Source organism: the organism of the source record quoted next, unplaced genomic scaffold (genome assembly GCF_019419815.1).
Source record: "Pyrus x bretschneideri cultivar Hongxiangsu unplaced genomic scaffold, Pyrus_bretschneideri_v1 Contig6, whole genome shotgun sequence".
Classification (NCBI taxonomy): domain Eukaryota; kingdom Viridiplantae; phylum Streptophyta; class Magnoliopsida; order Rosales; family Rosaceae; genus Pyrus; species Pyrus x bretschneideri.
In genome coordinates this window covers 10075434-10097713 of record NW_025999798.1, presented here as the reverse complement: position 1 = coordinate 10097713, position 22280 = coordinate 10075434, and the positions used below count along the sequence as shown (strand labels likewise).

Here is a 22280-nt window from a genome sequence, read left to right as displayed (position 1 = left end):
TTAATGATGGAATTCCGACCTCTTGATTTTTTTATTTTATGGTAATGTTCCTTCATATATAACCTATGTTAATGACAATTTTCTTGAATTAATTAACTAATTTTGTGATAGTTGACCAAAAGAATCATTTGAAAAGAGAAGAGAAGTAACATTAGAACTTTGCTTGGAGAGCCAACTTCTTTTCAAACTTCAATTCAATCCTTTTATTTGTCAAGAAATACAAAATTTGAAAAGTGTATATATATATAAAGGTAAGAAAAATTTTAGCCAAAGAAAAAGATTTTTATGCTAGTTTTTCTTTAATTTATTAAGGAAAAATAAATTCGAGTAGATAAATTAAAGGTAGATTACAGTTAGTAACTTTGATGTTTAGGGCAAAAATTAACGCAACCCTAAAAGTTACAAATAGTAATATCATCATCTACTTGTCGGATTATCAAATTAACAACTTTTTTTAAGGGGAATTGAGTGATCCAATTTCTTTTTTCTTACACACGTAGAAGCCAAATTGATGCCAGTAGTGCTCCCTCCCTCCCTGGTCCCTCCCGCTGTCCGTCTCCATATTTAAATGGTTGAAATGAATCTTCTTAAAAGTTCTTGTTTTTTTCCCATGCACTATCTACTAACAAAAAAACTTAAAAATCATTGCAACCAAACGACAATCTACAAAAAAAAATATCCGAAAAAAATTAACTTGAACGAAAAAAGAAATTCCAACGCGGTCTCTTTTATACGATGCCTATGCAAAATACCAAGTCTCACCACATAAAGCAACTATTTATTTGCCAAACTATGGGACTTTCATAAAGCAAGCTGATAAAAGTGGACGATACATCGAATCTTTCTCTAATCAACCAAACTAGTTATTACAAAATATTGTCTGTGTTGATCACGGTCTAGCCATCAAGCAAAGCCAGCCGTCAGTGAGAAAACAGCAAACGCCACCCGTCCTTATCAAAACTGGAAAACACGTGGACAAATCTCAACGGAGGTTTCCACTACACGATCGAATTCGTATCTCGTACTACTTCCATGCCCTCTCCCTCTTTATAAACACGCTTTCGCTACTGCAAAACTCATTTATCATTACCACCAAGCGTCTCTCTTCTTGTTGGTTTGAGAAATTGTGAGGTACTAGAATCAAGTATTCTTCAATATTGGTCATGGCGGGCGGAGGGTTCTCAGCGGGTCCTGGCGGGGGTGAGTTCGAGGCAAAGATCACGCCCATCGTCATCATCTCGTGTATAATGGCTGCTACTGGTGGACTCATGTTTGGTTACGATGTTGGCGTTTCAGGTAATCGTCTCTCATAGACGTACAATATTTGAGCTTCGCACTGTTAGAGCCTTAGATATCTTGTTGGTTCAGCTACTCCGGTAGATGAACATTGTGGGCATTGTTTGGTTAGGGTTCTGGAAAACCACTCAGATGCTTCAATGAAAGATTCTATGTTTCCGTTAAATCTTGATCATTTGACCACGATCTAGCGGTTAAAACTCAAGAGTACAAGATACTTTGGAGCCTGCTAGAAAACCCTTCAATCAATTTCAATGTTGATATTCTACTTTATTTATTTATTTATTTATTCCAAATACTAAATTAAATTTATTTAATTATCCACGTTAATTTGTTCTTTCTTTTAGTAAGTAAATGTCCTACCCTAGTTCCCGAAATTTTATTGTATTGAAGCCAAAATAGAAATTAAAATTAAATGTTGATCTTAATTTAAATTGATGCAGGTGGTGTTACATCTATGTCCCCATTCTTGAAAAAGTTCTTCCCGGTTGTATACAGAAGGACACAGGAACAGGGGATCAACAGCAATTACTGCAAATACGACAACCAGGGGCTGCAGTTATTCACGTCGTCGCTGTACCTGGCCGGCTTAACCGCCACATTCGCCGCTTCCTACACCACCAGGAAGTTCGGGCGGAGGCCGTCTATGCTGATTGCTGGGATTTTCTTCATTTTCGGCACAATTCTCAATGCTGCAGCTCAAGACCTCGCCATGCTCATCATTGGCAGGATCTCACTTGGTTGTGGAGTTGGGTTCGCCAATCAGGTCAGTTCAATTCTAATTTCTTCGTTTTTATTTCATGTTCTTTTACATAATTACTTATTAGTTGTTACAACCCAAGCTAGGCCAGTTTAATTAGGGTAGTGTGCATGCGTTACATACCTTAAATTAGACTATTATAGAAGAGTGTATGTTCAAAATGTAAGATTATATGTTCTTTTTTCGTTCAAGCGATTGTTTACACTAAATTTATTATGGAAGCTTTAACGAAACATTCTCAGTACTGTTCACTTTTAACGAAAAACCATATTTTACATTTTCCTGATACTATTCACTACATCATTATTTGTCATTTTTCATTAAAACTAAAGTTTTTTTTTTTGGACTTTTCGTTAGTTTTCCTATTTATCTAATCTACTTAGAGGGAGAAAAAAAAAAAAAAAGCAACATAATCATATATCTAATATAGTTAATTCCAAATCTGCACAATCCACGATTATGCTTCTAAATGTTTCCCAATATGCCAAAAATACAATTTCAATTTTTGAAGGATTTATAATTTCTGAGCGATATAGAGCGTGGTGTAAGCTAAAAACGGGTTCTTTAGCGTTGTCTCTTGCAATACCGACGTCAAATCGTATTTGGGTCCATCCCAATTACTATCATAACCTAATTCACTTTATTTTGAAGTATGATCATAACAATTTTGTAGGTGTACTGACTAGTGACTTGGACACCTCATCTTGTTAAATTAAGAATCACAACCGATGACTTGTTCAATTCATTTTTTTTTTTTAATCAAAATATATCTCATCAAAATATTATTTTGTTGCCTTATAAGAAATGCCATCCACCAACGTCCTGCGGGGCACTTTTGGTCCCTAAACGCTTTTGATTGGAAGAGAGGTTATGCCCATCATCAAATTAGATCCATGAGTTCTTGTTCTTCTTTTCTTTTTTTCTTTGTTTTAATAAAATGAAAATATTTTTAGACCAAATAATAATACTTTTTGGATACAAATTATTAAAAAATGTATTTATTTTGTGCATCTAAATAGCTTGAAGCTTCTTTTTATTTGTTTTAAGTCATTTTCTCGTGGAGTCACAATCATGCAGAGTTTTTTTGTCCAACTCTTTTGTGCTTTAAATATATTATCGTGTTCTGACGTTTCTACTGTCTACGTAATATGTGGTGTGGTGAGACCTCTTAGTGGAGTTATCCAAAGTGGCCTCCTTCACCCCCAATATCTTTGCATCTTCTTTTAGTTCGCTTTTTGAATCGTTTGCTTTCCAAAAAGTCGTGAATCTTTTCTAGTTGTTGGTTGGTGAAATAACGTGAAGCCGTGGAACTCCAATGTTTTTCTAAACTTGTCCATGATTATTATGTGGTGTGCACGTCCGAATTGTTTATCTTATCCTTTTTGTAGTTACTAGGACCTTAATTTCAACCAGTTGAGTAAAAAGGTTGGTCCAAAAGGATTTAAAAAAGATACCCTTTTGAGGCACAAGACATGTGATCATAAAGTTCATGTTTAAACTTGATTTAAGATTTTACTAAAATTATAGTAACATTTATTTTCACTTATAAGTTTGAGATTTTAAATTTAAACGTATAAGATAATGAGTTTGATTAAAACTTAATACTAATAATATGTTTCGTGACTTTACCCAAATCCTCAGCCACAATGTTGTTGTATATATATCTTAAAACTTGATTTAAGATTCTAATACTTTGTGATGATTATATACTACATATTATTTATTTCCTACTCTGTGCAAAAACACTCAACCATCCCTCTAGTTTGTTTCAACTCTTATGTCAAGACGACTAAATAACTTTACCATTGATTGACAAAGTAGAGAAAAACTATGTTCGCACATGGTCTAATTGCAAATAATTTTTTATCTAGGGGTGTGCTATCCACACATCCCTTTTTACTTCTCACACATCCCTTGTTAATTTATATCCGTTGATCTTCTTCAATTCATCTAATCTGATAGTTGAAAACTACAAAAGATGTGGAAAAAGTAAAAAAGGGTGTGTGGATATCACACCCCTTTATCTAAATAAACTATTGAAAATATACATCTGTTTTTCTTGTTCGACAATCTCTAAATTAACCTTGATGTTACTTTCAGGCTGTACCATTGTTTCTTTCGGAGATTGCACCGACGAGAATCCGCGGAGGGCTAAACATACTGTTCCAGCTTAATGTCACCCTTGGCATTCTATTTGCAAACCTTGTTAATTATGGCACCAACAAGTAAGTCAGCTGCTCCCAATTTGTTCGTGTTTTTTTATCCAACCAAAACATTATACGTGTCCTTAAGTTACAATGTATGCATGATGTTTATGGTTCTGTCGCATTTTTAGGGTTAGTATGAATTCTGTTCTGTGGCATATTTCCAAATCAGGTTGGACTGTTTGACAATTTCGTATTCAGTTTTGAGTACTCAATGTCAACAATTTGGGCCACCATTTGTGACTGATATATATGTGGACTGGTAAAACATGCATTTGAATAATAGACGTGTAGGATATTCTTATAAGATCTTGATCTCCTTTTTTATTCATATTCACATAGCTCAGTTTCAAACTTATAATTAATGTCTCTTGAGTCGACATAGGAACATCCATTAGGTAGAAATCAAAAGGTAATTGGTAATTAAGTTCACAAGATATAAGGTAATGATTTTCACAAGATATAAGGTTTAAAATTAAATTTGAATTAAATATGTTAGAAGAGAATCACGAAATAAAAATAAAGACGAGAGTGCCGAACGAGAAAATGAGGATAGAAATTATTTCATAATAAATGCATGTTTATTTCACAACACATGAATTCCACCAATCTCTACTTCTTCTTGTTTTTTTTTTTTTTTTGGGGTTACAAATTCATATCAATCTCATAGGATGCACATTGATGTTAAAAGAATCTAATAATGTTGGCTAGAAGTGTCTAGTTGATGGTTTGCTTTGTCTAAACAATTTTCAAGGAAAGAAAAAAGTCATATGTTTTGTGTTAGAGCATCTCCAAAAGAAATGTTTAAATGTTCAAATCATCAATAATGGTAACAAAAGACAGCATTAATGTTTTCCAACCGAGAAGCCAAACCTGATGTGGTATGACATGGAATGACATCTCTACCCTTTGCTGCCAAATTATTTGACAACACCTTCTGATTTTTTTAATTAATTATTAAATGTTTTTTATATAATTTTTTATTGGTTTAAAGTATTATCATTTTGTTTCTTTTCATTCCCAATGCAAAGAAAATACATATGAATTTTTATTTTATATTTAAAATTTGACATATCGGTTTGAGAGTAAAACTTTAAAAGATACCAAAGTGCCACATAAGCCTTCAAATTTAAATTTTAGGATTAAAATTTGACAACTCCTTTGGAGATGGTCTTAGCCTCTTAACACTTTTCTGGCTGTTTTGCTGACCGTTGATGAATAATTGCCTTGAATAACAGGATCACAGGAGGATGGGGTTGGAGGGTGTCATTGGGGCTGGCTGGTTTTCCGGCCGGTCTCCTAACCTTGGGAGCTCTCTTGGTGGTCGAAACTCCTAACAGTCTCGTAGAGCGTGGTCTCTTAGAACAAGGAAAATCTGTACTTAAGAGGATCCGCGGCACTGAAAATGTTGAACCTGAGTTCTTGGAACTTGTCGAGGCTAGTCGCATAGCAAAAGAAGTGAAGCACCCCTTCAGAAATCTCTTAAAGCGCAGGAATCGTCCCCAACTAATCATTGCAGTAGCGTTGCAGGTTAATAATTAACAGCATGCATTTTCGTATTACACCAAAATAGAAATACAATTAGTACTCATATGCTGATTATTTATTTGTATTTTTCTGCAGATCTTTCAACAATTTACTGGGATCAATGCCATAATGTTTTACGCGCCAGTCCTGTTCAACACATTAGGGTTTGGAAACGATGCTGCCCTCTACTCAGCAGTTATCACAGGAGCCGTCAATGTTGTCTCCACCGTTGTATCCATCTACTCAGTTGACAAAGCAGGCCGCCGCTTGCTCTTACTGCAAGCCGGTGTTCAAATGTTCATCTCTCAAGTGGCTATAGCCATAATACTAGGGATCAAGGTTAAGGACCACTCCGATGACCTCCACAAAGGCTTCGCAATCTTCGTGGTGGTTCTGATTTGCACTTATGTTGCTGCGTTCGCTTGGTCTTGGGGGCCTCTAGGTTGGTTGATACCTAGTGAGACATTCCCACTAGAGACCCGCTCAGCCGGGCAAAGTGTGACTGTCTGCATCAACTTGCTCTTCACTTTCGTTATAGCGCAGGCCTTCCTCTCGATGCTTTGCCACTTCAAGTATGGAATCTTCCTCTTCTTCTCCGGGTGGGTTTTGGTCATGTCGTTATTCGTGTTGTTCCTGCTCCCGGAGACGAAGAACATCCCCATTGAAGAGATGACAGAGAGGGTGTGGAAGCAGCATTGGTTGTGGAAGAGGTTTATGGATGACGATGACTACCACATCGAAGGAAATCATGGAGATGGCTTAAAAAAAAATGGGCATGCTAATGGATTTGATGGTGTTTCTCAGTTGTAAATTTGGGGAAGTTTCAGGGTTTTTATCCGCGCAAAATAGTAAATACATATAGATATCTGAGCATTTTAATAGATTTTTCCAATGCCATAAATTAACCTCTCTGGTTCACTGGAAATTAAGGACGTGTATTGCAAAACTCATTTGGGCAGTATACAAGATTAATTTACTTGAAACTTGCAAATCCACATTCCGATTTGTTTTAGTTCTTCGATTTTCTTTCAAGGTGACTGTTATAAGTTTGCTCGAGAACTATTCATCCAAGACACTTTTTCTGTCTACTTCCCATTGCCCAAAGGGGTTTCGAGGAAACACCTCCAGCCCATCTTGAGTGCTTGTGAAGCCATCTCTCTTATTATAAGTATTATGTTTGTTTATTGTCATATTATTTGAAGGGTATTTGTAAGAACAAGTTTATAAGTTTCCATTCAAGAAAAATAGGTTCATCCAATTGAATCACAATTTATACAAGACTATAAATAAACAAACACAAGAACGAAGAATCTTTAAAACTTACCTGCAGAATTCGATCCTGATGACGAACCATTGCAGCTTTTTGTGTTCAAAACGTTCTCCTCTTTTACAAAATACAATAGCCCTTCCAATCAATAGGTCTTGGAACAATATAATGAGCAGTCATTTGCAAGAGCAGTGGCTTGAACTATATATAGTATTCCTCCCACTATTCCCTATCAGAATCAGCCTAGGATTCAAACTATAAAAACCATAAAGAACTATGAGTCTAATTATAGTTCCAACATTAAATTATAATCCCAAAAGAATTGAACTATACTCAATTCTGTTATCCCAAACAATTAGGATAACTAATAGCTTTTAACCAAGACTTTTCCATATCAATCTCAAACACTATGACCAGTTCTATCATATGTTTCATACTCATAATCTTATATTCTCCTACTTGAGTATGAAACACAAATAACCAGCCTTTAAGATTTATGAAAGTGATCACCAAGTCTCAATTAAACAAAACTCACATTCACATACTTCATAGCCATCCATTTCAAAATAAGGGACTCAAGAATTCGATATGTACATGGCAGAAATAGTTCATCAATCACTACATATATGATATGCATTCAACATTTATGTGAACAAAAAACACAGAATCATGGAGTGTATTACTCCCACTCACATAAACTAGTTCTCAACTCAATAACGTTAAGACCTCAATTAATAACCATTCTTATGAACCAAGACAATACACTAATAGCTTTAACAAGTATGCTTCAATTAAACCACAAAAATCGATTCATTAGCAAACTTCACTATTATTGAACAAAACTTGTTTTCTGGAACAATTGATCACATAGCTGGAAAAATTGAACATTATTGAAAACCAAAATAAGCTAGTAAAACTAGCTAAACAAATACTACCAAATTTAACAAGAATAAAATAAAACTATCTAATTGTGAAGATATCTTGCCTTAATGCCCCTGCTTACTGATGAAACATCACAACAGTCTTCCAATTTTGAAGTAATTCACTCCCACTTGTCAAAAGATTCTAAAACCCCTTAATGCGTAACATGTTCTTTGAATACATTATTTGGCAAGGCTTTAGTAAAAGGATCCGCAATCATTGCACCAGTAGATATATACTGAATATCAATCTCCCCTTTCTTGACCATTTCCTTAACTTTGAGGAACTTCACATCCATTAACCTTGAAGTTGAAGTCCTCTTGTTATTCTTTGAGAAAAATACAACAGCATTATTGTCACAAAACATGTTTATAGGCATTTTAACAAAATCTACAAGCCTCATATCATCAACCAAATTTCTGAGCCAAACAGCTTGCTTCATTCCCTTAAAACATGCTACAAATTCAGCTTCCATAGCTGAAGTTGACATTATAGTCTGCTTAGCACTCTTCCATGACACAGCACCTCCACTTAGCTTAAAAATATTTCCACCAGTTGACTTGCTTTCATCCGCATCCCCAGCAAGATCCGAGTCGGTGAATCCAATCAACTCCAATGAATCAATTTGCCCATAAACTAGCATAAACCTTTTAGGCCTCTACAAATATCTTAACACTTTCTTGGCTGCCACCTAATGAACTTCTTCAGGATTTGATTGAAATCTTCCCAAAAGTCCAACAATGAAAGCTAAGTCAGGTCTTGTGCAGATATTAGCATATATAAGGCTACCAACTAATGAAGCATATGGTTTCATCTTCATTAACTTAGTCTTAAGTTCGTTCTTGGGACATTGATCTTGAGAGAACTTATCACCTTGTTTACTGGAACATCAGCCTTGTTACAACTATCCATGTTGAACCTGTTAAGTACTTTTTCTATGTAGCCCTTCTAAGATAAACCAAGAAGCTTTTGTCTTCTATCTCTCATAATCTCAATTTCCAAAACATAATGAGCTACTCCAAGGTCCTTCATTTCAAAGTTTGTACTCAGCATGCTTTTAGTGTCCTTCAATAGTTGCACATCCGAGCTTGCAAGCAAGATGTCATCAACATATAAGACAAGAAAAATGAACTTGGATCCCTTGGACTTAAGATAGATACAATCATCGATCTTATTTTCAATAAACCCTTATGAAGTGATCACTTGATCAAATTTTAGAAACCATTGTCTTAAAGCCTATTTCAAACCATAGATCAATTTGTTCAACTTGCAGACCGTATCTTCTTTCCCCCTTTCAACAAATCCAGGAGGTTAAGATATAAAAATCTCCTCATCGAGTTTACCATTCAAGAATGCAGTTTTTACATCCATCTAGTGCAATTCCAAGTCAAAATGAGTTGTCAATGCCATAATAACTCTCATGAAATATTTGGAAAAGACAAGAGAGACAGTATCATTGTAATCGACACCCTCTCTTTGTGTAAATCCCTTTGCAACTAATCGAGCTTGAATCTCTCAATTCTACCATTAGCATCTCTCTTGGTCTTAAACACCCATTTGCATCCAATTGGCTTAATGTTAGTTGATGGCTTCACTAGAGACTAGACACTGTTTTAGACATTGAATCAAGTTCTTCTGTCATTGCTTGATGTCATAGAACTACTTGAGGACTCTTCATAACTTGTCGATAAGTCAAAAGGTCATCAATATCACCAAATTATGTCTCTTGGAGATACATATAATCTTCTAAGATCATAGGTTTCTTCACTCTGCTAGATTTCACTAACTGTAGATGATCAATCGAATTCTCTGTAACTTGATCATTGAGATTTTGATCATGTTGAGGAAGAATTCCCACTTGATCCCCAACATTTATATTTTCAATATTTATATTCTCAAGCTCTGCCATGTCTGCATTTGATGATTGAGACCTTTGGAACACATGCACTTGATTGTAGTTTAGTTGTGAAGAACAATTGTCTGACTATTCTATTTCTTCAAAATTGAATTTGTCTTGAGTGAAATCTGACACATCTTCATCCTCCAAAAAAATAGCATTGTGAGTTTCTTTCCTTGTGTGTGCTTGTGGTCAATAGAATTTGAAACCCTTGGATTTCTTTTAGTAACCAATGAAGAAGCATAAAGTGGTTCTTGAGTCTAACTTCTTCTCACTTGGATTGTAAAATCTTGCCTCTGCCTTGCAACCCCAAACATGAAAATGATTAAACCTTGGTCTTCTTCCATTCCATAGTTCAAAATGTGTCTTTGGAACGGATTTAAATGGTACTCGATTGATTGTGTAACCTGCAGTATTTAGGGTCTCTCCCCAAAGAAAACTTGGAAGCTTGGACCTTGAAATCATACTTCTCACCATTTCCATAAGGGTTCTATTTCTCCTCTTTGTTACTTTGTTGTGGGGTGCCAAAAGTGGTGTATTTTGCCACAATCCCTTGACTTTCAAGAAAATGAGCAAATGGACCCTTTTGCTACCCAGCCTCTGTGTACCTGCCCAAATATTCCCCTCCCCTATCTGATCTAATAATTTTAAATCTCGTGATTTAACTATTTTCAACTTCACTTTTAAAGACTTTGAAACATTCAAAAAATGATGATTTCTCACTAATAATGTAAATGTAACTGAATCTTGAGAAGTCATTTATAAAGTTCACAAAATAGGTATTCCCACAAATGGTTTTGATAGGAAAAGGACCACAAATGTATGTGTGTATGATTTCGAGTAAGCCATGACTTCTTTTAGCATCTAGTTTTCTGACATTAGTCATCTTGCCTTTCATGCAATCAACACATTCAGTAGTAGTTTTAATGTCAATTGTAGGGATCAAGTTTAATTTATTGTGCCAAAGCATGAAAGTTTGATCAACACATTCAGTAGTAGTTTTAATGTCACTTGAAAACTCTTTCTTTGCAAATATGTCTTAATCTATTGTGCCAAAGCATGAAAGTTTGATCAATACCATGCATCAGTTTAGTTGCAATATTTAAAACATGCAGGTTTTCAAAATCTATAGTGCATTGTAATTTCCAAAGATGATCATGTGAAAATGCTTTTCCCTACAATGTATCCTTTCTAAAAATTCATCATCTCCTATAAAAACATAGCCTTGTTTAACCAACTTTGATGCAAAAATCAAATTCCTCCTCATTTTAGGCACATATAACACATCATTCAATTGCATTGTAAAACCAGTGTCTAGATTCAATTTGATGGTACCTATTCACTCCACCGACACCTTAGTTCCCTCCCCCACAAAAATATTAAAACTATTTGTTTTCTTTTGCTCTTTAAAACCATGCAGAGAATTAGTGATATGCATAGATGCACCTGTATCAAACCACCAAGAATTTGTGGGAATATCTATAAGATTTGACTCCTCATAGACATAAACATCAGTTCTACCTTTAGATCTCAGCCAATCTTTGAATATTTCACAGTCATTTCTATAATGACCCTTAGTTTTGCAATGATGGCATCTAACTTTTTCAATGTTTTTAGTTTTCACCTTAAATTTGTTAGACTTAAAGGAATTGAAACTTTTAGCAGGCAAAATAGACTTATCATAAGTTAGAGATTTAGAAGGTTTACCAAAATTTGCCTTATTCTTCCCTTTGGCAGCTTGCACAAAATTGACAGTCTCGAATTCTTTGCCTTTCTCTTGCTTTTGTCTGTTCTCTTGTTGCACACATTGAGCAATAAGTTCATCCACAGTCCAAATCTTATCTTGAGTATTGTAGGACACCTTAAGTTAACTGAATTTGGGTGGCAATGCTTGTAATATCATGAAAACAAGTTGTTTCTCTCCAATATTGACATCCATGGAAGTAAGTTTCTCAAGAGCATCTGTCATCCTCACAATGTGATCTCTTATCAAGCCTCCGCCTTCAAATTTGTAAGAAGTGAGGAGAAACATATGTGAGCCATGTCAGCCTTCTCCGATTATTTAAATTTGTTCTCAATGGCTTGGAGATAATCCTTATCAATGACTAATTTCTTGATTCCACCATTTATAGTGTTCGTCATGCCACTCTCTAATATGGATAGAGCTACCATATTGGCCCTGGTCTATCTTTCAAACTCAGTTTTCTCAGCCTTAGTGCTTTTGTCAGTCAAGGCTGCTGGTTGTGGATTATCAAGAGCAATGTCATACTCATTCAATGTCAAAAGCAATCAATCTTTTTTCTCCATTTTTTGTAAATGCTTCCACCAGTGAGTATTGGCACTGCTGCTAAATAAAGTGACCTTGGTGAAACTGCAAAAGAAATCAATGAAATCAACACTATGAATCTTTAAAGATTCTTGATTTCCATCTTTTCACTACAAAGATTAGTCAATTGGATCAACTTATTCATACATATGATCTAGTTTTAAAGACATATATAGAGTAAACAACACAATAATATCCATAAAACTTGTGCAAAATTGATTAACACAGATTGTAGAATGCACACATATAGATATATATACTCAAAACAATAAGGCAATCTTCATAACATGTTTCAAGTCTTTTATATCAGATATGTCAACAAAAACATTCTAATAAAGATAATCTATGTAATCAATTGGTTTGAACGCACATCATATTAATCAACTTAACAGCCTTCATGTTGAATAAAGAACTAATCCTGACACCAATTTTATATTAATTCAGTCTAAATGTTAAACAAAATTCAGGAAATTGTAATGGGATTTCAAAATACATACCTTTTCATGAATGGTTTCAGAATCGTATCAATCTTAGCATCAATCTTGACTCAAATTTAGATTTAGATGAGTGATAAATAGAAGATAAGATTCTTCGAAGGACAGTGACGGAGAGCCCTTTCTTTTGGAAAACACCATCAAAGGTAAAAACCCAGATCACCCAGCGATCAAATTTTTAGTTATTAAAATATTATCTAAAAACAACACCGTTTTGCGATTTTCTTTTTCAACGGCTCTATTATAAACAAAACGACATGGTTTTTTAGTTTGTATATTTCTAAGAGCCCCAAAGCTCGGTTCGAAACCTAGGCAATGTAGTTTTATGCAATCTTTCTTAATCATGAGTTGAATTCAATGGTTGAAACCTTATGGCTCAGATACCACATGTAAGAACAAGTTTATAAGTTTCCGTTCAAGAAAAATAGGTTCATCCAATTGAATCATAACTTATGCAAGACTGTAGATAAACAAACACAAGAATATAGAACCTTTAAAATTTACCTGCAGAATTCGATCCTGATGATGAAGCCATTGCATCTTCTTGTGTTCAAAACCTTCTCCTCTTTTACAAAATACAATAGCCTTTCCAATCAATAGGTCTTGGAACAAAATAATGAGCAGTCCTTTGCAAGAGCAGTGGCTTGAACTATATATAGTATTCCTTTGACTATTCCTTATTAGAATCAGCCTAGGATTCAAACTATACAAACCATAAAGAACTATGAGTCTAATTATAGTTCCAGAACTATTATAATCCCAAAAAAATTGAAATATACTCAAGTATGTTATCCCAAAACAATTAGGATAACTAATAGCTTTTAACCAAGACTTTTCAATATCAATCTCAAACACTATGACCGGTTCTATCATATGTTTCATACTCATAATCTTACGGTATTAAGATGGGCTCGACTTGTTCTCAAGGGGGTCTCAAGCAAAGGGAACAAGGTAAAAAGTTTGAATGCAATTAAAACTATATGGTTAGTTAATTAAGTCATTTCTCACGTAAAAAAGGGAAAACTCAAAGTTTTGTGTTAGAGTAAAATTGGCAATTCCGAACAAAACATTGACTCTGTAATATCTTGGACTAGCGCATGTTTTTTGTTGTAATTATTTTTGTCTCAGTTAGTCCCAAGGCCAGATAAAGGAGGAGGGGACGATGTCAGGTAGTGAACAGCTGGTACTTAGTTTTCATGTCGAATCCCTATGATAATGAAACCTAAACAATAATTGCGTTACAGCTAGGTCGTTACCTGAAAGTGACGCGTTGTGTGGCCCGGGCACAGTGATAAGTGAGTAAGCATCGTTATATCTCCATCGGTGCCTAGATGCAGAGTTAAACAGGTAAAGTTGCTGTAAAAATTTCTTTTTGATAAACTCTACTTAAAGTTGTTTGGAAGTATCTGCTGACATCAACTTTACCTAGGATACGTAAAAGAAGACAATAACTACAGAGATTTCCATGGTGATCATGTTCTTAGGGAGAGAAACAAGGAGGGGGGAGCCATTTTGGATTTTGTAATTGCATACGCTATATTTCTAGCCAATGCCATTTTGGATTTTTTCTAGGATAGAACGGTGATCGTATAACTTGTAAGGATTCCAAAGTTATACTGGGAGAGCAAATGGCTAACCAATATCGCCCCTTGGTGATGAATGTACATATCCAAAGAGATGGAAGAAAAAACAAGACCTTAAAATGTCCACGAACTAGATGGTGGAATCTAAAAGGAGAAAAACAAGTCAAGAGAAAGTACTTGTGCCAATATGTTGAGAATATAGAGAGAAACTCTAATCAAATGTGGGATTCCATGACTAGTTGTATCTGAAAAGTTGCAAAAAGGGTATTATGAGGGTCCAAGGGTTTTGCTCCACATCAAAAGATATTTTGGCGGTGGAAGGAGGAGATATAGGAAAAGTTTAAGGCTAAGAATAAATATTGTAAAGCTTTATGCAAGGATATAACTAATGAAAACTAAGAGGTATAAAGTAGTAAAGAAGGAGGTGAAGAAATCCATGAGAGAAACAAAGCTAGCAGCTATTGACGATATGTATAAACGATTAGATACCAAAGAAAGAGAATTTGATATCTATAAACTGGCTAGATCAAGGGAAAGAAAGACAAGAAACTTGAACAAAGTAAGGTGCATCAATGATGAGAATGGAAATGTTCTAACAACGGAAAATGCTGTTAAAGACAGATGGAAAACTTATTTTCATAATCTTTTCAATGAAGGACATGAAAGAAGTAGTTCTTTGGGTAAGTTGAGTAACTAAGAAGAGTGTAGAAATTACTCCTTCTACCGTTGAATCAGGAAAGATGAAGTGATTGTAACTTTGAACAAGATGAAGCATTCAAAAGCAATGTGGAAGGTCTTGGAGAAAACGGGTATACCATGGCTCACAAACATTTTCAATAAATTTTGAAAACAAAGAAGATGCCAATAAGTGGCGAAAAAGTAATTTGGGGCCTATCTACATGAATAACGCCGAGATGCAAAATTGCATGAACTATATGAGTATTAATATAATAAGTCATATAATGAAGATTTGGGAGAGAATAATTAAGCATAGATAGAGGCAAAAGACACGAGTATCAGACAATCAATTCGGTTTCATGCTTGGGCAGTGGACTATGGAAACAATTCATCTATTACGTAGATTGATGGAATCGTATAGAGATGTGCAAAAGGATTTGCACGTGATCTTTATAGATCTGAAAAAACGTATAAGGTCTCGAGAGAAATTCTTTGGAGGATTCTAGAGAAGAAAGGCATACAAAAGAATTTCTCTAGAATCGGCATACAAAAGAATTTCTCTAGAATTTCTTTGGAGGATTCTAGAGACGAAAGGCATCCAATTCTCCATCCAAGCAATAAAGGATATTTATGATGGATAAAGACTGCAATAAGAACTCACGAAGGACAAACTGAAAGTTTTCCTATGACCATAGGGTTATACCAAGGCTCAGCTTTAAATCCTTACCCTTTTGCATTAGTAATAGATGAGTTAACGAGAAATATTATGCTTTTCGCAGATTATAAATTGTTGATAGATGAAATGTAGGAAGGAGTAAATGTGAAACTTAACCTTTAGCAAGAAGTGTTGAAATCTCAAAATCTTCACCTAAGTAGGTCCAAGATGAAGTACATACAGCGTGAGTTCAGTAGGAATGAGGGTCCAAATGAGATAAAGGCAAGGATTAAAAATCAGGAAGTACCAAATAGTAAGCGTTTTCGTTATCTTGGATCTCTTACAAAAGATTGGAGAATTGGATGGAAATCTAAACCATAAAATACAAGCTGGATAGATGAAGTGGAAGAGTGAATCAGATGTGTTGTGCGATTGATGTATGCCACTAAAGCTCAAGAAAAAATTGTATAGGACGACAATAAGACCAACAAGGCTTTATGGCACATAATGTATATAGGACGGCAATAAGGCCAGCAATGCTTTATGGCACAAAATGTTAGGTGGTCAAGCATCAGCATGTGCAAAAAAAAAGAATCTAGCAGAGATAAAGATGCTTCATTAGATGTGTGGGCACACAGGAATGACAGGATTAAGGATAAGGATATCAGAGATAAAGTAGGAGTGGCTGCAATTGAAGATAAGATGAGAGAAAATCAATTAAGGGGGTTTGGACATGTAAACCGAAGACCTATAGATGCTTCGGTTACAAAATGCAATTATGTGACAGAGGCTCAAGGTAAAAAGGGCAGAGGAAGACCTAAGCAAGCTTGGAAATGGACACTAAGAAAAGACATGCAGTATTTGGAAAAGCTAACGGAAGCCTTGGTGCAAAATCAAGCGCAATGGCATTCTAGGATTCAACCAATCAACCCGACTTAATGGGATAAGCCTTTGTTATTGTTGTTGCTGCTCTTGATCACAAGAATGTCAAGCGTTTTAGAGACATTCATTCAAGTAAGTTCATCATGCATATGCACTCATATAGATAATTTGAGGCATGTCAAATTATCTATTTAGAGTAATATCACATTTTTGTTTGAATCGGTTATGGTCTTAACTTTTTAAATAAACCATATTGTTTTTATTATGGATAATGCTAGGGATACCAAATTTAAGTTAAATTTACAAACTAAATGAGGTATAACCAATAGAAAATAAGCACATTAATCAACATTAAGTAATAATTCAATCATCAACCACGACATCATTTGATTTACAAATGTACTAATCCAGAACATTTAAGAAGGAATATTATACAAATGTACGAACAAAGGAAAGGGTCCTACACCGAGATAACTCAAAGATACTGATGCGGGAATGCCTTGACACCGGGATTGTACGCCTTGATTCTAAGTCCTGAGGGGGTGTAAAACAAAACATGAGTGGACCAAGTTTATATATATAAGTAATACTAAAATAGTTATTCATCAATGTACTGATCCCCAGTTTGTGAAAACTCATATAGCATAAAAGTAATAGGTTTTCAGAAAACCCTAGCATGCCATAAAATCTTCATAAAACATATATTATATAAAATGTGCTTGGTAGTGGTATATATATAAGGCGTATAAATAAATAAATATATATATATATATATAACTTCATCCGCCCGAAGGCTCTTCATCTTCTTCATCTTCCGCCCGTAGGCATAATTAAATCTTCATTCACCCGAAGGCCCTGCATCACCCAACCAAAGCCATATATAAGTATCATTCGCCCGTAGGCTTTACATCACCGGGCTGAAGCCATATATAAGTATCATTCGCTCGTAGGCCCTATATCACCCAACCGAAGCCATATATAGATATCATTTGCATGTAGGCCCCTACATCACTCGACCAAAGCCATTTAATGATATCATTCGCCCGTAGGCGTATATATAAGCACAGAAATCATAAACATAATATTTCCAAAATATGTCTCATCGGAGCTCAATAGCTCATAGATCATATCATCAATCATGTTCATAGTATATAATCATAAATATTTCAAAGAACGTAAATTTGATAAAGCATGATATTTCATAAAGTGTAAATCCAATTTACTCATAAATGTTTCTTAAAACATAATCATAAAATTATGTTTTTTATGTATGCATTTCTAGTATTAAAATAATGCATTTTGGAAGGGGTGCAAACTAGAGAAGACGGAAACGCCATAAACAATTACACATAAGCACATAAAGGGACCAATTAATAAAACTATACTATAACGATTGAATTTGGGAAAACAGACGTTGAAAACAGATTCAGGACGTTGAAATACCTTAAGCAAATTTTGTAAAAGTCAACAAAAAGTCAACACAAAATATTCTAGGAATATTCCAAAGATTATTACCTAACAGAATATTTCATCCTAGTCGGGTCGGATCCGGTTCAGATCTGGGTCAGGTCGAAGCTGAGCCTTGGTGTAGCCCTATGATGGATAAAGACTGCAGTAAGAACTCACGAAGGTCAAATTGAAAGTTTTCCCATGACCATAGGGCTACACCAAGGCTCAGCTTTAAGTCCTTACCTTTTTGCATTGGTAATGAATGGGTTAACGAGACATATTATGCTTTTCGCAAATTATAAATTGTTGATAGATGAAATGCAGAAGGGAGTCAATGTGAAGCTTAACCTTTAGCGGGAAGTGTTGAAATCTCAAAGTCTTCACCTAAGTAGGTCCAAGACGGATTACATACAATGCGAGTTCAATAGGAATGAGGGTCCAAATGAGATAAGGGTGAGGATTAAAAATCAGGAAGTACAAGATAGGGATTGATTTCGTTATCTTTGATCTCTTACAAAAGACTGAAGAATTGGATGGAGATCTCAGCCATAAAATACAAGCTGGATAGATGAAGTAGAAGAGTGCATTAGGTGTGTTATGCGATTGATGTATGTCACTAAAGCTCAAGGAAACATTGTATAGGATGGCAATAAGGCCAACAATGCTTTATGGCATAGAATGTACATAGGACGGAAATAAGGCTAGCAATGCTTTATGGCACAAAATGTTGGGTGGTCAAGCATCAGCATGTGTAAAAAATGAGTCTAGTAGAGATGTAAATGCTTCATTAGATGTGCGGGCACACGAGAATGACAAGATTAAGGACGAGGATATCCGAGATAAAGTAAGAGTGGCTGCAATTGAAGATAAGATGAGAGAAAATCAATTAAGGGGGTTTGGACATGTGAACCAAAGTCCTATAGATGTTTCGGTTACAAAATGCAATTATGTGACAAAGGCTCAAGGCAAAAAGGGCAAAGAAAGACCTAGGAATGCTTGGAAATAGACATTAAGAAAAGACATGCAGTATTTGGAGAAGCTAACGAAAGCCTTGGTGCAAAATCAAGCGTAGTGGCATTCAAACTGTCAACCCGACTTAATGGGATAAGCCTTTGTTGTTGTTGTTGTTGTTGTTGTTGCTGCTGCTGCTGCTCTTGGTCAAAGAATGTCAAGCGTTTTAGATACATTCATTCAAGTAAGTTCATCATGCATATGCACTCGTATAGATAATTTGAGGCATGTCAAATTATCTATTTTGAGTAATATCAGAGTTTGGTTTGAATCAGTTATGGTCTTAACTTTTTAAATAAACCATATTGTTTTTATTATGGATAATGCTAGGGAGACCAAATTTAAGTCAAATTTACAAACCAAATGAAGTATAACCAATAGAAAATAAACACGTTAATCAACATTAAGTAATAATTTAATCATCAACCACCACATCATTTGATTTACAAATTTGTTTAAAAATTTGATCACGTTTTCATTACTTTTTGGGATTATTGTTGTCGTGGGCTGCTGTGCTTATTAAGATTAAATTTTCTTTTACATGATAATTCATTCTCACGCATTTTAACTTCTTTGATGTGCATTTAAGGCCTCGTTTGGCAACTCGGACTGTACTAACTATTTTTGTCGGATAGGATAGATAGTCACCGGATAGTACTAGCTAAATTAGTCGGGCGTTTGATGCAGTATCGGATTAATGACTGTATTATTCATATTGTGTTTGGTACTGAACCGGATAAGAAAAGGGAAGGAAAAAAAATTGACAAATCTTTGTTTCTTTGTTTGTTGAGATCTGAAACGGAGCACCGAAGAGTCTGCGGTGGAGGAAGCATAGAGAGATGCAACGGATGAGAAGAGGGAGGGAGATCCTACGGTAGCCAGAAGAAGATGCAGGGATAGAACCTAAGAGTCTGTAGTGGAGAAAGTAGAGAAAGATGCAACGGCAGAGAAGAGGATGGGAGATCCTGTGGTAGCCAGAAGAAGATGCAGGGCGAGAAGAGTCTTGTTCTAGGTCGTTGGATGGAACATGTTGGTGATAGTGGTTCATGGTGGCCAACGAAGGAATTGGGTTAGAAGCTGCTTGGAATTTTGGAGAGTTTTGATTGGAAAAATGGAGGGAGTCTAGTTGGTTTTTGTAAGCAGAGAGAGCGGCTGGGAAAAAGAAGAGAGTGAGGAAAACAAAGAAGAAGAACAGAGGGAGGGGAAGAATGGAGGGAGGGAGGGAGTGCCGATTAAATTGTCCCGTGCGTTTGGAGAGCATAAGAAAGCGGGTATTCACCGGATAAAATAGATGGGCCGGATTATTTAATCCGGTGACTATTTAATACAAATGGACACCAAACACCATACTCCGTATTATGAGTACTAACCGGTACTTTATACGGTGTTCCAAACAAGGCCTAAAACGCATTATAACTTCTTTGTTGTGCATTTAAAACGTGATAATTCATTCTCACGCATTATAACTTCTTTGCTTTTACATGATAATTCATTCTCACGCATTATAACCACGTTTTAAATGCACAGCAAAGATGTCAAATGGTTTTTTGTTCTTAACCCGTCTCATGCATGACTTCACTTGTTGATTAAGTTCGATAAAGATCAGTAAGAGAGTCATGTTTTTATTGAGATAGGAGTCTTAGTGAAGCCTATATATAGATGCATTAGATTAAGGGTTTTGGCTCTTGCCGCTTATGCACGAATGAGGTTTTAGTGAGGGATGATGTTAGAGAGACATTTTGTAGTCCATATTGTAGATTATATTTATCGATCATATAATGTGACGGTTGGTAGTTGAATTTTTTCTTTAAATCATTAAAAATAAAATGCAACTATCAACATTATTTAATTTACAAAATTTGATTTAAAAATATGACATCTTTGTCATTTTTCTTTACTGAGAGACGGACGCTTTAAATTACACATGCATCGAGAGGAGCATAGAGGGAAAGATTGCACGAATATATATGTATTTCATATTTGGTGTGAGAAAAACAGAGAGGCACAGAGAGCAATACGGTTTGATCTTACTTCAGTGTGCTAGAGTGAGAAAAACAGTTTTCAGCCATGGAGTTTTAAAAGGCAAAATTCAATTTTTTTCTTCACTGGTTTTTATTTTGTTTTATATCAAAATTGATTATGAAAATGTGCTTGTGATTTTTAAAGATTATTTAATCATAAATACATTCTGCATAATCACGTTAGTATCTTGCAAAGTTCCAGAATAAGGTGATTGACCGCCTCGTTAGTATCGTGCTATTTCTACTCAAAGGCTAAAGAGAGATGGAGTAACAAAGCGTGGAGACAAAATTGCCTACTAGTATATGTATGTTTTGTTGATGAGTTTTGTAAGTCCTTCTATTCTCATTTATTTGAGTGTGTTTGTTCTGGCTTGGGAGCCCGATGGTGAGTTTTGCCTTGTTAAATCCTACATCGGTTTGCACATTTTTATTTTTATTTATTATTCTTATATGTGTGTGATGTGGATGTGGAATTAATATTAGAGCTAAAATTGACATTGAGTTTTTAAGTTGGAACCAATTCACCCTCGCTATAGGTTAAACTAGTACTCATCCTAGAACTTTCACCTTGTTTTGTATAAAAGATTGGATTTGAATGCATAAAATACTAGTTTAGGTATGTTTCAACGAAGAAATGGAAAGTTTGTGACCAACTCGAAGGTAGGTGATGGATACTCAAGAAGAAAACATGTCCATTTCAATTCCCCCAAAATGGTAGGATTAGATTAAGAATAATAGGGACTAACAGGAGAAGGCAAATAATAGGTCCTTTTAGCCAAATCCAGGCATAGCTAGGTAGGTACTCTCTACCTTCCGGCTATTTTTCCCCCGCCCGAAAGGGATTTAACAATAAAAAAAGAATGAAAACTTTAACGAAAAGCTTTCGATACTGTTCACTTTAACGAAAATTCACATTTTACACTAAAAAATCAATCCTAGTACTATTCACTTTACCCTTTATTTGGTCCTTATCATTAAAACTCAAAATTTTCAAGTTATTTTCATTAGTTCTCCTAAAAGAAAAGGACGAGTTACCAATTAGCAAGACTCATGTGTCAATGGACAATCCAATCTTATCTGTCAACTAACAATTTAACTTTAATTTTCGTATCAACATGTGTTATCTGCTTGTGAGAATCAAAATACAACACAGCATACGCTAGTAATTGCATCAATCGTGAAGCTAGTCGGGCCAAAGTTTATTTAAACCCTAAAAATTTAAATCTTTTAATTTTAAAAGAATTTATCGCCCAATCAAAATTGTATTCTCAAACAACCCAACTCAACGACCGGACCAATACTGATATAT

The 22280-nt window shown here is 35.1% G+C and overlaps 1 protein-coding gene across 1 annotated transcript; it reads left to right on the top strand.

Moving 5' to 3' along the window:
• The first annotated feature begins 890 nt into the window (after positions 1-890).
• Positions 891-6770, top strand: LOC103954146 (sugar transport protein 13). Its single transcript, XM_009365948.3, has 5 exons — positions 891-1296; positions 1740-2062; positions 4157-4281; positions 5499-5790; positions 5884-6770. The coding sequence occupies exons 1-5, from the start codon at positions 1164-1166 to the stop codon at positions 6595-6597; spliced, it is 1587 nt and encodes a 528-aa protein (XP_009364223.2). The 5' UTR covers positions 891-1163; the 3' UTR covers positions 6598-6770.
• Positions 6771-22280: the final 15510 nt, after the last annotated feature.